The 17,047-nt window shown below is 42.8% G+C and overlaps 1 protein-coding gene across 3 annotated transcripts in view; it reads left to right on the top strand.

The window, feature by feature from the left end:
* tpp1 (tripeptidyl peptidase I) overlaps positions 1 to 17,047 on the top strand; it is a 38,093-nt gene that overhangs the window by 17,485 nt on the left and 3,561 nt on the right. For all 3 annotated transcript variants that reach the window (XM_048537199.2, XM_048537201.2, XM_048537200.2), the window contains 2 exons: positions 2,113 to 2,271; positions 7,288 to 7,425. In XM_048537199.2, the coding sequence (XP_048393156.1) occupies positions 2,113 to 2,271; positions 7,288 to 7,425 (297 nt within the window). The remainder of the gene's footprint in view (positions 1 to 2,112; positions 2,272 to 7,287; positions 7,426 to 17,047) is intronic.

Here is a 17,047-nt window from a genome sequence, read left to right as displayed (position 1 = left end):
ATATTCATGTTGTTCAACCATATAGTAATAGAGTTATATAGCACCAAAAATGACCCTTCAGTCCGACTCCCACATGCTGACCAGAAATTCTAAACTAATTTAGTCCCATTTGCCAACATTTGTCCCAAATCCCTCTTAAAGTTGTTGGTAAAGTGTTGGAAAAGGTTATAAGGAACAGGATTTATATTCATCTAGAAAAGAATAAATTGATTAGGGATAGTCAGCACGGTTTTGTGAAGGGAAGGTCGTGCCTCACAAACCTTACTGAGTTCTTTGAGAAGGTGACCAAACAGGTAGATGAGAGTAAACCGATTGATGTGGTGTATATGGATTTCAGCAAGGTGTTCGATAAGGTTCCCCACAGTAGGCTATTGTACAAAATGCAGAGGAAAGGAATTGTGGGAGATATAGCAGTTTGGGTCAGAAATTGGTTTGCTGAAAGAAGACAGAGGGTGATAGTTGATGTGAAATGTTCATCCTGTAGACCAGTTACTAGTGGTGTACCGCAAGGGTCGGTGTTGGGTCCACTGCTGTTTGTCATTTTTATAAATGACCTGGATGAGGGTGTAGAAGGATGGGTTAGTAAATTTGCAGACGACACTAAGGTCGGTGGAGTTGTGGATAGTGATGAAGGATGCTGTAGATTGCATGATGATTGTAGATGAGAGACATAGATGATTGTAGATGAGAGACATAGATAAGCTGCAGAGCTGGGCTGAGAGGTGGCAAATGGAGTTTAATGCAGACAAGTGTGAGGTGATGCACTTTGGTAGGAGTAACCGGAAGGCAAAGTACAGGGCTAATGGTAAGATTCTTAGCAGTGTATATGAGCAGAGAGATCTCGGTGTCCATGTACACAGATCCTTGAAAGTTGCCACCCAGGTTGACAGGGCTGTTAAGAAGGCATACAGTGTTTTAGCTTTTATTAATAGAGGAATCAAGTTCCGGAACCAAGAGGTTATGGTGAAGCTATACAAAACTCTGGTGCGGCCACACTTGGAGTATTGTGTACAGTTCTGGTCACCGCATTCTAAGAAGGATGTGGAAGCTTTGGAAAGGGTGCAGAGGAGATTTACTAGGATGTTGCCTGGTATGGAGGGAAGGCCTTACGAGGAAAGGCTGAGGGACTTGAGGCTGTTTTCATTAGTGAAGGTTGCGAGGTGACTTAATTGAAACATATAAAATAATCAGAGGGTTAGATAGGGTGGATAGGGAGAGCCTTTTTCCTAGGATGGTGACGACGAGCACAAGGGGGCATAGCTTTAAATTGAGGGGTGAAAGATATAGGACAGATGTCAGAGGTAGTTTCTTTACTCAGAGAGTAGTAAGGGAATGGAACGCTTTGCCTGCAACGGTGGTAGATTCGCCAACTTTAGGTACATTTAAGTCGTCATTGGACAAGCATATGGACGTATATGGAATAGTGTAGGTTAGATGGGCTTGAGATCGGTATGACAGGTCGGCACAACATCGAGGGCCGAAGGGCCTGTACTGTGCTGTAATGTTCTATGTTCTAAACCCTTCCTATTTACATACGCATCTAGGTGCCTTTTAAATGTAGTAATTGTACCAGCCTCCACCACCTCCTCTGGCAGCTCATTCCATACAAACACCACCCCCTGTGTGAAAAGGTTGTCCCTTAGGTCCCTTTTAAATCTTTTCTGTCTCACCTTAAATCTATGTCCTCAGGGTGAATAGTCAAGGTTTTCCTCCAATCTCTGATGATTTTATAAACTTCTATTACGTCACCCCTCAGCCTCTGTGCTCCAGGGAAAGTAGCCCGAGCCTATTCAGCCTCTCCCCCTAGCTCAAACCCTCCAACCCTGGCAACATCCTTGTAAATCTTTTCTGAACCCTTTCAAGTTTCACAGTATCTTTCCTACAGTCTGGTAGGGCAGACCAAAATAGCAGGGTTAACAAATGTTTTGAAGTTTAGTTTTCATCATGCATTGGAGACTAAAATGACAGAAGATTAATTTTATAAGCTGGTTCTCCAAAGAAATCAAACTCTGGATAAAATGTTTTAAGTCCACATTTTTCTTGAAATGATACAAATAGAGTTGATATGTAGTTGAAAATAAAAACTGGGTAATATCCAATTCCATTTTACAGGCTGCTGCTGTGAAGTCTTACCTTAAAAGGATGAAATCACTTCCTCCAGCTACATACTATAATGTTAGTGGCCGTGCCTATCCTGATGTAGCAGCTCTATCTGATAACTACTGGATTGTAAGCAACCTAATCCCAATTCCGTGGATTTCTGGAACATCAGTAAGTTGCAATATTTTACCTACGAATGTATTTCAGCAACTGAGGTTGTGCATGGCATGAGGCCCCATAATGCAAAGGCCTGTTCTGATTTTCTGGCCCCGATTCACTGGGCGTTGAGGGGAAAATATCTTCAAATCACTCCAAGATAACAAAGTGTGGAGCTGGATGAACACAGCAGGCCAAGCAGCATCTTAGGAGCACAAAAGCTGACGTTTCGGGCCTAGACTCTTCAGAAAAGCCTTTTCTGATGAAGGGTCTAGGCCCGAAACAGCAGCTCTTGTGCTCCTGAGATGCTGCTTGGCCTGCTGTGTTCATCCAGCTCCACACTTTGTTATCTTGGATTCTCCAGCATCTGCAGTTCCCATTATCTCTCTTCAAATCACTCCAAGACAGGTCACATCAAACAATTGGAAACTCAACTGGAAGATCAGTGAATGGGAAAAGGCAGTTACTCTGCAGCTGGGATGTTGAGATGAGGCTAGTAAGAAACCAATGCAGAAGGTTCCACAACTCCACACCATCGTGGTGCTTCTCTATTCTGAACCTGGATAGTAAAGCACAGTAAGTACATAAGGTAACATTTTCATGAAACAGATTAAAAACAAATTTTCCGATGTAAAGTCAGAGTTTTACAGCCAACAAGCGTCTCTCTAGTCCCAATTTCCTTCACTTGCCCTTCAACCTTTATTGAAATTGCTCAGAGATGTTATTATACACCTCTGGAGCAGGTGGGACTTGAAGTGGGCCTTCTGGTCCAGAGGCAGGGACACTACCACTGCAACACAGGACCCCTTCTCCCGCAGCCATTTAAGCAATGATTGTTCAAGTGATCATTGAAATGCTTCTGTAAATATTTTGATGGATCCTGCCTCCAACACTCTTTCAGACAGTGGGTCCAGATACCCACCGTTCTCTGGGTGAAAAATTTCTTCCCTAAAGCCTCTCTCAGCCTCCTAGTCTTAAAACTATGGCCTTTGGTTATTGACCCTTCTACTAAAGGGAAAAATGTCGTCCAATCCATGCCCTCAATCTGTACACCTGACCCAGGCCCCCTTCAGGCTTTTCTTTTCCAAGGAAAATGGCCCCAAAACTACCAAGTCTCTCTTCATATTTGAATTGCTCCACTCCAGGTAACATTCTGATGAGTCTCATCTGCACTCTGTCTACTGCAGTCACAACTCTCTGAGGGTGTGGTGACCAGAACTGCACTTGGTTCTCCAGCTATGGCCTAGCTAACATCTTAACTCCAAATAACTTCCATTCTCTGCTCATAAAAACATTTGCCTTCTTAATCATTTTACCTACTTATCCTGTTGCTTTCAAGGAGCTGTCCCTATTACCGACCAAGGTCCTTCTGATCCTTTATAGTTCATAGTGTACTCCCTTACCTGAATAATGTGCAAATTGACATGAGTGTAAGGGAAGTAAACACATGGCTAAAAGAGTGGCACGGGAAAGAGGGGTTTCTTTTCATGGGGCACTAGCATCAGTACTGTAACAGGTCAGATCTATACCGCTGGGACAGTCTCCACCTGAACAAAGCTGGGACCAATGTTCTAGCGAAAAGGATGCATTGGTAGTCATCAGGAATTTGAACTAGAAAGTTGGGGAGGTGGTGTCGGCGTGGGGATGGGTAAAACTCCAAGAAGTATAACGGATTATGGGGAACAAAGCAGCAGGCTAACATCTGTGGCTGTGGATTCAACTGCATGGAAATGTATGAAAAAAAAGGAGAATTCAGGAGAGATTATTGAAGTTTCCAGCACACACAATAGGACAGATTGTTTCAACTGAGTTAGGACTCAAACTTCAAGCGCACTGGATAAATGAGTGACAATATATGTGTTGTATCTGAATGCACGTAGTGTTTGAAATAAGGTAAATGACCTGCTGGTGCAGATCAAAATTGGCAACTTTGATATGGTGGGCATCACAGAGACATGGCCGTAAGGGGATCAGGACTGGGAGCTAAATATCCAAGGATACCCATATACATGCTATTGAAAAGACAGGCAGGTGAGCAGAGCAAGAAGGGTTGCCTTATTAGTAAGAAATGAAATTAAATCAACAGCAGGAAACAAACTAAGATCATAAGATGTAGAATCTGTGTGGGTAGAGTTGAGGAACCACAAAGGTTTAAAAAAAAGCCATAATGGGAATTATGTACAGGCCTCCAAACAGTAGTCAGGATTTGGGACACAAGATACACCAATAGATAGAAAAGGTGTGTAAGAAAGGCAAGTTTACAGTGATCATGAGGGATTTCATATGCAGGTGGACTGGGAAAATCAGGTTGGTAGTGGATCACAAGAACAGGAATTTGTGGAATTTCTACAAGACGGCTTTTTGTAGTTTGTGGTAGAGCCCAGTAGGGAACAGACAGTTCTGGATTTAGTGATGTGCAATGAGGCAGACTTGATAAGGGAGATTAAGGTGAAGGAACCTTAAGAAGCACGGACCATAATATGATAGAATTTACTCTGCGATATGAGAGGTAGAAGGTGGATTCAGATATAACGGTAGTACAGAGACATGAGGGAGGAGCTGACCAGAATTGACTGGGTGAGGAGCCTAGCAGGTAAGACAGTTGAACAGGAGTTTCTGGGAGTAATTTTGGAGACACAGCAAAAATTCTTCCCTAGGAAAAGGAAGCATACTAAGGGGAAGATGATGTAACCATGGCTTACAAGGGAAGTCATGGACAGTGTAAAAGTGAAATAAAAACTTTATAATGTGGCGAAGGGCAGGGGTAAGCCAGAGGATTGGGAAGTCTACAAAGATAAACGGAGGACAACAAGAAAAGAAATAAGGAGGTAGAAGACTAAATATAAGGGTAAGCTAGCCAGTAATACAAAAGAAGATTGCAAGAGTTTATTTAGATATATAAATGGCAAGAGTGGACACTGGGTTGCTAGAAAATTATGCTGGAGAAGTAGTAATGGGAAGCAAAGAAATGGCTGATGAACTGAATAAGTACTTTGTGTCAGTTTACAGGTACAGGTAGTATTGAGGAGGCAGGGAGGCTACCGAAGAATTTAGACAAGTTAGGAGAGTGGGAAAGGAAGTGGCAGATGGAATACAATGTGGAAAAGTGTGAGGTCATGTACTTTGGCATGAAAAATAGACGAATGGACTATTTTCTAAATGGGGAGAAAATTCAGAAGTCAGAAGTGCAAAGGGACTTGGGAGTCCTAGTCCAGGATTCTCTTATGGTAAACATGCAGATTGAGTCAGTAGTTAGGAAGGTAAGTACAATGTTGGCATTTATTTAAAGAGGACTAGAATATAGAAGCAGGGATGCACTTCTGAGGCTTTATAAAGCTCTGGTCAGACCACAAGTATTGTGGACAATTTTGGGCCGCATATCTCGGAAGGATTTACTGGTCCTGGAGCAGGTGCAGAGGAGGTTCACGGGAATGATCCCAGGAATGAAAGGCTTAACATATGAGGAACATTTGAAGACTCTGGATCTAAACTTGATTGAGTTTAGAAGGATAAGGGGGAATCTAATTGAAAGTTACAGAATACTGAATGGCTTGGACAGAGTAGATGTTGGGAAGATATTTCCTTTGGCCAGAGAGTGGTGAATCTATGGAATTCAGTGCGTCAGAAGGCTGCGGAGGCCATGTCACTGAGTTTATTAAAGGTAGAGGTAGATAGGTTCTTGATTGTCAAGGGGATCAAGGGTTTTGGGGAGAAAGCAGGAGAATGGGGTTAAAAAGCTTACCAGCCATGATTGAATGGCAGAGCAGTCTCGACAGGCCAAATGGCTTAATTTCTGGTCTTATGGTCTAATTGCTTGATAACCCTCCCAAAATCTCACTCAAAATATCACCTCACACTTGTCAGGATTTATTCTATTTGCCATTGTTTATTATATTATCTATTATATTTTATCTTCATGTGCAAACTTTATGTTGGCATTTGAGTTAATTTTGAAATGTCAGACAGGAAGGATTTGTTTTATTGTTGTCACATGTATCATACAGTGAAAAGTATTGTTTTGCATGCTATCCAGACACATCATACCTTACATAAGTACATCAGGGTAATAGAACAGATTGCAGAATACAGTGTTATAGCTATGCAAAAGGTACAAAGAAAGATCAACTTTAATATATGAGAGATTCGTCCAAAAGTCTGATAACAGTGAGGAAGAAGCTGTCTTGAATCTGTTGGTCCGTGTTTTCAAACTCCTGTAATCCTCTGACAAGTGGAAGAGAGTATAACAGGGGCCGGAGGGGTCTTTAATTATGTTGGCTGCTTTCCCGAGGCAGAAGTAAGTATGGATGGAGTCAATGAAATGAAGGCTGGTTTGTGTGGTGTACTGGGATACATTCACAAGTCTCTGTAATTTCTTGCCATCTTGAGAAGATTAGTTTCCATGCCATGCTGTTATTCATCTAGATGGGATGCTTTCTCTGGTCTATCTACAAAAATTGGTTAGAGTCTTTGTAAACATGCTGAATTTCCTTAGTCTTCTAATGAAGTAGAGGTATTAGTTGCTTTTCTGACTGTAGCATCAACTTGGATGGACCAGGACAGATTGTTAGTGATATTTACTCGTAGGACCTTGAAGCTCTCGACTATCTCCACCTCAGCACCATTGATACAGACAGGAGCGTGTCCATTCTGCTTCCTGAAGTTAATGACCAGCTCCTTTGTTTTGCTGACATTGAGGGAGAGACATTTGTGTTTACACCATGCCATTAAATTGTTTATCTCTTTCCGGTATTCTGTCTCATCATTGTTTAAGTTATAACCCACAACCGTGGTTTCTTCAGCAAACTTGTAAATTGAGATTTAGGAAGCTGTTATATAAAAATTACCACTATAGTCATAAAAATTGAATTTATCCACAGAGTCCCTGTTCATCATATTTGGAGTTCAGTCATTGTTACTGATTGCAAGGCTGAATGAATTCATAAAGATCTTGAAAGCTAATTAATTTGCTAAATGGCAGATTATTTTTCTTTTTTATATAATGGAATTGTGTAACTTTGTTTTGCTCTGCAGGCCTCAACCCCAGTCTTTAGTGGAATCTTGGCCCTCATAAATGATCACCGTTTCCAGAAAGGTCTTCCAGCCCTTGGTTTTGTTAACCCAATGCTTTACAATTTACAGGAGAAAGGCTTAACTGAAGCATTCTTTGATGTAAGTTAAAGCAAGACTAATTCTAAATTGCTGCCACCTCTGTATTGCCTGATATTTTAAATATTAATATGTGTTTGTTTCATAATACAGTGTTCTGGCTTTTTGTAGTTTTGTCAATGATTTAGGTGTAAGTCGGGGTTTGGAGACTGTTTATGAAGTTTGAGAATGAACTAGTATTGGCTGTGGTTGTTAGTGAGGAATAAGGCTATAGAGGAGGTTGAGAATTTCAAATGTCCCAACTAAATCTGAGGGCTCTGATAACAAAAAAGCTTCTCAGATATTTAAATCAGTAGAGAGTAACTGAATCCGGTGTTGACCTTTTGAGAGAAACAGTCTGGGCAGTCAATAATTGAAAACAAGGAAATAGTGGGACTCTGAATAGTTATTTTCACACTCGAACATGTGTGAAAATCAAGAAGAGGAGAGTGGGAGAGTGGAACGTAAAATGAACACTGTCACCAGAAAACTGTTAGAGGTTATTTATATATTTCTGTGGGATGTGGGTATTGCTGGCTGGCCATCATTTATTGCCTGTCCCTCGTTTCCCTTGAGAAGGTATTGGTGAGTTGCCTCCTTGAACCGCTGCAGTCTACACCATGTGGGTTGACCCACAATATAGTGCTAGTCAAGTGGGTTCCTTTGTCCTGGATGATGGCAAGCTTCTTCAGTGTTGTTGACTGTACTCATCCAAGCAAGTGGGGAGTATTCCATCACATTTCTAACTTGTGCCGTTTGGATGGTGGACAGACTTTGGGAAGTCAGGTGTGTTACTCTCCACAGCATTCCTAACGTCTGACCTGCTCTTTTAGCCACTGTACTTATGTAGTGAGTCCAGTTGAGTTTCTGATCAATGATGACCGACAGGATGTTGACAGTGGGGGATTCAATGATGGTAACACCATTGAATGTCAAGTGATGGTGGTTAGATTGTCTGTTATTGGTAATGGTTAATCGCTTGGCATTTGTGTGGTACAAATGTTACTTGCCACTTGTCAGCCCAAGCCTAGATATTGTCCAGATCTTGTAGCATTTAAACACGGACTGCTTCAGTATCTGAGGAGTCACGAATGATGCTGAATGTTACGCAATCATGGGCGACCATCCTCATTTCTGATCTTATGAAGGTCATTGATGAAGCAGCTGAAGATGGTCAATCCTAGGATACTACCGTGAGGAATTTCTGCAGAGATGTCCTGGAGTTAAGATGACTGTCCTCCAACAACCACGATCATCTTCCATTGTGCCAGATATGACTCCAACCAGTGGAGGGTTTGATCCGAATTCCCATTGATTCCAGTTTTGCCAGGGCTGTTTGATGCCACACTTGATCAAATGCAGCCTTGATGTCAAGAGCTGTCACACTCACCTCACTTCTGGAATTCACCTGTTTTAACCATGTTTGAACAAAGGCAGTATCGAGGTTTGGAGCTGAGTGGCCCTGGCGGGACACAAGCTGGGTATCACTGAGCAGGTCATTGCTGAGCAGCTGCTGTTGGATAGCACTGTTGATGACCCCTTCCATCACTTTACTGATTATCGACAGTAGACTAATGGGGCAGTAATTGGCCGGGTTGGATTTGTCCTGCTTTTTATATACACGACATACTTGAGCAGTTATTCACATTATCAGATAAATGCCAGTGTTGTATATGTACTGGACCAGTTTGGTGAGGAGAGCAGCACGTTCTGGAACATAAGTATTCAGTACTATTGCCGGAATGTCATCAGAGCCCCCGTTTCTTGATATCACATGGAGTGAATCAAGTTGGCTGAAGACTGGTATCTGTAATGCTAGGGCCCATTGGAGGATGCGAAGATGGATCATCCACTTAACATTTCTGGCTGAAGATTGCTGCGAATGCTTCAGCCCTATCTTTTATACTCTTGTGCTGGGCTTTTCCATCATTGTGGAGCCTTCTCCTCTAGTATGTTGTTTAGTCGTCCACTGCGGTTCACGACCAGATGTGGCAGGACTGCAGAGCTTAGATTTGATCTATTGTTTATGGGATCACTTAGCTCTGTCTATTGCTTGCTGCTTATGCCATTTGGTGTGCAAGTAGTCCTGTTTAGTGGCTTCACCAGGCTGACACCTCATTTTAAGGTATACATAGTGCTGCTTCTGGCATATGCTCCTGCACTCTCTGTTGAACCAGGATTGATTCCCTGGCTTGATGGTCGTGGTTAAGTGGGGGATATGCCAGGCCATGAGGTCACAGATTGTGCTGGAGTACAATTCTCCTGCTGTTGTGGTCTACAGCACTTCATGGATGCCCAATCTTGAGTTGCTAGATCTGTTAAAGTCCATCCTATTTAGCACAGTGATAATGGCACGATGGAGGTCATTCTCAATGTGAAGGGGGAACTTTGTTTCTACTTGGACTGTGTAGTGGTTGCTGTTACCAATACTGTCATTGGACAGATGCATCGGCAGCTGGCGAATTGGTAAGGATGAGATCAAGTATGTATTTCCCTCACCGCCTGCTGCGCACACAGTCTAGCAGCTATGTTCTTTCGGACCCAACCAGCTCGATCAGTAATGCTGCTCCCGAACCATTGTTGATTGTGCACATTAAAATCCCCCACCCAGAGCACATTTTGTGCTCTTGCCATTCTCAGTGCTTCCTCCAAGTGTTGCTGAACATGGAGGAGTACTGATTCATCAGCTGAGGGACGATGGTACGTGGTAATCAGCAGAAGCTTTCCTTTGCCCATGTTTAACCTGAAGCCATCAGACTTTATAGGGTCTGGAGTCAATGTTGAGGACTCCCAAGGCAAGGTGTTAAATGGCTTAAAGGAAGTCATAGTAACCAGGCTCCATACCAGGAATGGTATGTTGCCTCCTTGGTACCAGGGTCAGAGATATCACCGAATGGCTGCAGGGTATTCTGAAGAAGAGCCCAGCAGACTGGTACAGACTGGCACCAACAATACAGATAGGAAAAGGAGAATTTAGAGGGCTAGGAAGTAGCTTAAAGAACAGGACCCAAAAGGTAGTAATCTCGTATCATGGGCACACAATTCTCCAGCTGTGGTGTAATTAAAGTATTCCATATGCCTTAACTACCCTGTTAATCTATCCTAGGGATCTGTGAACAAATGACTGAAAATTCCTGTGAGCTTCCTAGTGTTTTGTCATTTATTGAGTATTCCCTTGACCTGTTCACTTTTCTAGAATGAATTAACTCACATCAGGGTTAAGTTCAACCTGCCACAAATCTACAATCTGAGGACAGGCCAATTTTAATGAGATCTCATTGATTTGGCCAGAGTGGACTGAGAGCAGATACTTTTAGGTAAAAGTCCCAGAGCAGTGTGGCACATTTAGAAAGGAAATAGGGAGAGTACAGGACCAATATGTTCCAATAAAGACAAAGTCTGGGACTAACAAATCCTGTAAACCTTGATATCCAGGATGGGACAACAGGTTTAAAAAAAAAGAGGCTTATGCAGATACTGAGAGCTGAAATCAAAAAGCCCTAGAGGAGTAAAGAATGTGCATGGGGAAACTGATGATGGAATGACTAGGGAAAGAGGAGGACCCATTAAGGACCACAGTGGTAATTTGTGCGTGGAGCTAGAGGACGTAAGTAGAATTTTAAATGAATGTCAGTGTTCACTAGTGAGAGCGATTTATGTGGATGTAGAAATCAGGGAGAAGGACTGTAATACACTTAAAGAAGCTCGCGTAGACAGAGATGAGATTCTGTGTGGTCTAGCATGCTTAAAATTAGATAAATTTCCAGTGCTGGATGAAATATATCCCACGCTATTAAGTGAGGCAAGGGAGCAATAATTATCAATTCCTTCCTAGCCACAGAAGAGGTACTAGAGGACAACCAATGTGTTACCATTATTCAAGAAGGGAGCAAAAGATAAAACAGGAAACTACAGGCTAACCTCGGCAGTGGAGAAACTATTGGAGGCAATTCTGAGGGGCAGAATTGATCTGCACTTGGAAAGACAGGGATTAATCAAGAATAGTCAGCATAGTTAAAAGGTGGTCATTCCTGACCAACTTAATTGAATTAGTGGGAGAGGTAACCAGGAGAGGGCAATACATTAGTTTACATGGACTTCAACAAGGCTTTTGATAATGACCTGCATGGAAGACTGACAGCAAAGGTAAGAGCCCATGAGATCTGAGGAAATTTGGTAAATTGGATTCACAGTTGGCTAAATGGCAGGTAGAAGCAGGTGGTGATGATCAAGGGGTGTCTTTTTGACTGAAAGCCTGTGTTCACTGGGGTTCTGCAGGAGCAGTGTCGGGGCCCTTGCTGTTTGTGGTATATAAAAAAAGATTTAAACTTGAATGTAAGGGGTTTGATCAGTAAGTATGTAGATGGTACAAAAATTAGTGTGGTAGTAAAAAGTGTTAGGATAGCCTTAGATTACTGGAGGATGTAGACAGGCTAGTCAGATGGATTTATCAGTGTCAAAATTGAATTCAATCCAGATAAGTGTGAGACAATGTACTTGGACAGGACTAACAAGGCAAGGGAGCACCTCACGTTTATCTAAATTAAATTTCATCTGCAACTCTTTGGCCCATTTGCACATCTGATCAAAATCCCATTGTACTCTGAGATAATCTTTTTGGCTGTCCATATACTACCACTTCTGGTGTCACGTGCAAACTCACTAACTATATCTCCTATATTTGTATCCAAAAAAAGAGTTCTGAGGAATGGTCACCAGACCTGAAATGTTAACTCTGTTTTTTCTTCACAGATGCTGTCAGACCTGTTGAGCTTTTCCAGCAACTTTGTTTTTGTTGCAAGAGAATACATGATGAATGACATGACCTTAGGAAGCATCAAAGATTAGAGTGACCTTGGTGTGCATATCTGAAGGAGGCATGTGGGATACTTAGCTTGATTAGCCAAGGCCTGGAGTTTGCGAGCAGTGCAATGATACTGCAATTGTATAAAATGTTGGTTAAGCCACAGGTAGAGTATTGTGTGCGTTTCTGGATACCACATTATTAGAAGCAAGATAACTGCACTGGGGAAGAGTGTAGAATTTTATCAGGATGTTGCCTGGACTGGAGAGTTTTGGATTTGATGAGAGATTGGAAAGACTGGGGTTGTTTTTCTAGGAGCAGAGAACACTGAAGAGGGACTTGATTGAGATGTATAAAATTTGAGGGGCATAGACAGCAGAAGACAAGAAACATTCCCTCTTGGTGGAGGGACCAAACACCAGGGGCAGGAGGTTGAGAGGAGATGTGAGAAAAATATGTTTTCATCCAAAGGGTTGTGGGAATCTGGAAGTCACTGTCTGTGTAAGGGTGGTAGAGGCAGAAACCCTCATGTACATGAGTGATGTCAAGATATAAAAGCTGAGGACCAAGTGCTGGGAAATGGGTTTAGAATCGAGGTGGTTCAGTTTGCGTCAGTCAAAACAGTAAGCCAAAGGGTTTTTTTTTGTGCTGTACACATCTATAAATGGGAATGCCATTTATAGGCTCAGCCCTCCAAGGCCTCTTTAATAAATCTGAGAAGTAGCAGCCCAGTGGTATACAATCAGGAGAGAGTTGCCCTGGAAGTTCTAAACATTGATTGTAGACTTCATGGCATCAGATGAAACATGAGAAGTTTTCCTGCTGATTAGCCAAGGGTGTACAGTGAGTGGTAATGAGTTGTTGAACACTACTTGGACGAAGACTGATGGTGGCAAGGATGTAGAATGTACCCTGGGTGGAGGCTTCAGTGTCCATCACCAACAGTGTTTGGGTCCACCTTTCTTTACCAAAGCACTTGAGTCCTAAAGGGTATAGCTGCTAGACTTGGTATGCAGCAGTTGATGAGGAAACCAACAAAGTAGAATAGCGTTCTGAAATTCAGTCAGTGGCACAATAGCTAGCACTGTTAACCACAGCGCCAGGGATCTGGGTTTGATTCAACCCTCAGACGACTGTCTTTGTGGAGTTTGCACATTCTCCCTGGGTCTGCGTGGGTTTCCTCCAAGTACTCCGGTTTTCTGTTGTTGTCTGAAGATGTGCAGGCTCAATGGATTGGCCATGCTAAATTGCCCATAGTGTTCGGGGATGTGTAGATTAGGTGGGTTATAGGGGAATAGGTCTGGGTGGGATGCTCTGAGGAACAGTGTGGACTTGTTGGGCTGAAGGGCCTGTTTCCACACCAGAGGGTTTCTGTGAAACTCCGATCTTCCTGCCGTAGGTGCATCTATCCATGACAGTAAGAGTGACTACCATATAGTCTCCACAAAGACTACATCTAGTCATCACATTGAGAATATCCTTCACTATTACAGTGCTAAATGTGGTAGATGTGTGGAGGTGACAGCCGAGCTGGACAATTAATCCAGAGACCCAGGTAATGTTTGGAGATCCCGGGTTCAAATCATGCCACAGCAGGTAGTTGATTGATAGTTAATTTGAAATCAATAAAAATCTGGAATAAAAAATGTAACACTGACCATGACATTGTTTGCGATTGTTGGGAAAACCCACCTGGTTCACGAATCTCCTTTTTAAGGGAAAGAAACTGCCATCCTCACCTGGTGTGGGCCATGTGATTCCAGATCCACAGCAATTTGTCTGATTGTTAACTGCCCTTGGGGCAATTAGGCATTGGCAATAAATTCTAACCTAGCCAGTTACATCCTTATCTCATGAATGATTAAAGACCAAACATATCTAGCACCTCCAAGGCTAGACATGTTTGAGGCACTGTGGGCCATCAGCAGCAGCAGTATTATACACAGCACAATCTGAACCTCATTGTTTAGAATAATTTCCCAACTCTATCAGCAACTCGGGCGGCACAGGATATCTGAAAAAAAAAGGTATCAACCTGGTGAAATTACAAAAAATGTGCCAAACAGCAGAAGCAGCCACTTGAGAGAGCTGAGTGATTCCACAACCAACAGATCCTTTTAAGCTCTGCACTCTTGCCACTAACAATTGTGATTGGTGGTAGACTAGTAAACAACCCCCTGGTGGAGGTGGCTCAACATTTTCCCACACCCCACCCCCCAATACACAATAGTGCAAAAGAGAAGGCTGAAAAATTTGCAGCAACCTTGAGCCAAAATGCCAAGTGGACAGTCCATTTCAGCCTCATCCAGATGTTCCCAGCATTGCAGGTGCCAGTTTTCAAATTGGCTAATTCACTCAGATAAAAATTCAACTGGATACTGAAAAAGTAGAATTCCAACAACAGTATTGTAGACTTGTGGTCCAGAACTTGCCGTGCTCCCATCCAAGCTTTTTAAAATTCTTTTGTTGGATTTGGGCGTTGCTGGCCATGCCCAGCTGCCCTTGAAAATATGGTGGTGGGTGTAGATCCACAAGCTGTTAGGGAGGAAGTTTCAGGATTATTATCCAGTGATCGTAAATGGCTTGGAGGAAACTTGTAGGTATTGATGGTCCCGTGTACCTGATGCCTTTGACGTTCTAGTGGTCATGATTTTGGAAGGTACTGTCTAAGGATCTTCAACAAATTTCCAAAGTACAAATTTCCTATACACATTGCTGCTATTAAGGATCAGTGGTGGAGGAGTGGAAGCCTATAATATAGCACCAGTCAAGCAGGCTGCCTGGTTCTGAATGGTGTCAAGATTCTAGAGTGTTATTGGAGCTGAACTTATCCAGGGAGGCGAGGACTGTTCTATGACGCTTCTGACTTATGCCTTGCAGATGGTGCACAGGCTTTGTGAGTCAGGTGGTGTGTTACTTGCTGCAGTATTCATAGCCTTTGATCTGTTCTTGTAGCCATTGTGTATATGTATATGGCAAGTCCAGTTGAGTATCTATTCAATGATAACCCCAGGATGTTGATAGTGTGGGATTCAGTGATGGTAATGCTATGAAATGTCAAGGGGCAGTGCTTTCCATAGAACATAGAAAAGTACAGCACAGTATAGGCCCTTCGGCCCATGATGTTGTGCCGTGGAATAATCCTAATCCAAAAATAAAATAACCTAACCTACATTCCCTCAATTCACTGCTGTCCACGTGCGTGTCCAGCAGTTGCTTAAATGTCACTAATGACTCCGCTTCCACAACTACCAATGGCAAACTATTCCATGCGCTCACAACTCTCCGGGTGAAGAGAGGTTCCATGGGAACTCCTACAGAGATGTCCTGGAATTAAGATGACTGACCTCAACAACCACAACCATCCTCTGATGTAATAAGTATGACTCCAACAAGAGGCAAGTTTGCTCCCGATTCCCGTTGATGTCCATTTTGCTAGGGCTCCATGATGCCAGGTTCAGTCAGATGCCTCCTTGATGCTAAGGGCTGTCACTATCACTTCACTCCTGGAATTTGCACCAAAGCTGCAATGAGGTTAGGAGCTGAGTGACCCTTGTGGAACCTGGACGGAGCATGTTATTGCTGAGTAGGTGCCACTTGATAACGTAGTTGATGGCACCTTTCATCACTGTACTGAAGATCGAGTAAAAAGATGGGGTGATATTTGGTGAGATTGGATTTGCTGTGCTTTGTGTGTACAGGACATACCTGGACAATTTTCCACATTGTCAGGTAGATACCAGTGTTTTAACTCTAATGGAACAGCTTGGCCAAGGGTGTAGCAGGTGCTGGACCACAAGCCTTCAATATTATGCCAGAATGTTGTCAAGGCCCATAATGTTTGTAGTATTCAGTGCCTCCAACTACTACTTGACATCATGTGGAGTAAATCAAATGGCTGAAGACTGGACTCTGATGTTAAGGTCAACTGGAAGTGGCAGGGATGGTTCTGGTATAGCTATAATACTAGCATCTACCTGACAATGTGTAAAATTGCCCAGGGTATCCCCTATATCCAAATAGCAATCCAATTGCTGCTTCATCAGTCTACATTAGCAGTAAAGTAATGAAAGATCATTAACCCTACTGTGAAGCAGAATTTTGTGGTGGAGGGAGAAGAGCACTTGTGGTGGTGTTCCTCTCTCTCTCTGGGCTAGAAGTCCCAGGTTCAAATCCCACTTATTCTAGAAAGCAACAGTTTGATTAAGATGTACAAAGCAGCACCAGTTTAGCAATTACCTGCTCATTGATCCCCAGTTTGTATTCTGCCAGGGCCGTTTAGCTACTGCCCTCATTACATTGAAGCATAGCTGAATTCCAGGAGGTGAGGAGAGAGTGACTGCCCTTAAACATCATGGCTGCACTTGACGGAGCATGGCGTGGAAGGAAAATGGTCCAGTGATGAGTCATATCTAGCACAAAGGAAGATGATTGAGATTGTTGGAAGTTAGTCATTTGCAACTCCAGGATATCTGCAGGGTAGATATTCTCTAATATGTTCAGAGACGCTGTTACACACCAATGGAGCAGGTAGGGCTTGAACCCGGGTCTCCTGGCCCAGAGGAGTTCTGCAGGGTAACATCCCATGTCCAGCCAATCAACTGTTTCATCAATGACCTTCATTCCATCATGAGGTCAGAAGTGGTGATGTTCACTGATGACTGCGGAGTGCTCAGCACCAGTTACAACTCCTCAGATACTGAACACTCCATGTTCAAATCTTGCTGCATTTGGACATGGACTAGGTACAGATTTGGGCTGTTTAAACTGGCATGTAAGCTTGACTATCTTGAACAAGAGAATAATTTAGTTATCACCCCTCTGACCAACAGCATTACCAGA

The sequence above is a fragment of the Stegostoma tigrinum genome, chromosome 10 (assembly GCF_030684315.1).
Source record: "Stegostoma tigrinum isolate sSteTig4 chromosome 10, sSteTig4.hap1, whole genome shotgun sequence".
In the NCBI taxonomy this organism is placed as follows: Eukaryota; Metazoa; Chordata; class Chondrichthyes; order Orectolobiformes; family Stegostomatidae; genus Stegostoma; species Stegostoma tigrinum.
This window is presented reverse-complemented; position numbering and strand designations above follow the sequence as displayed.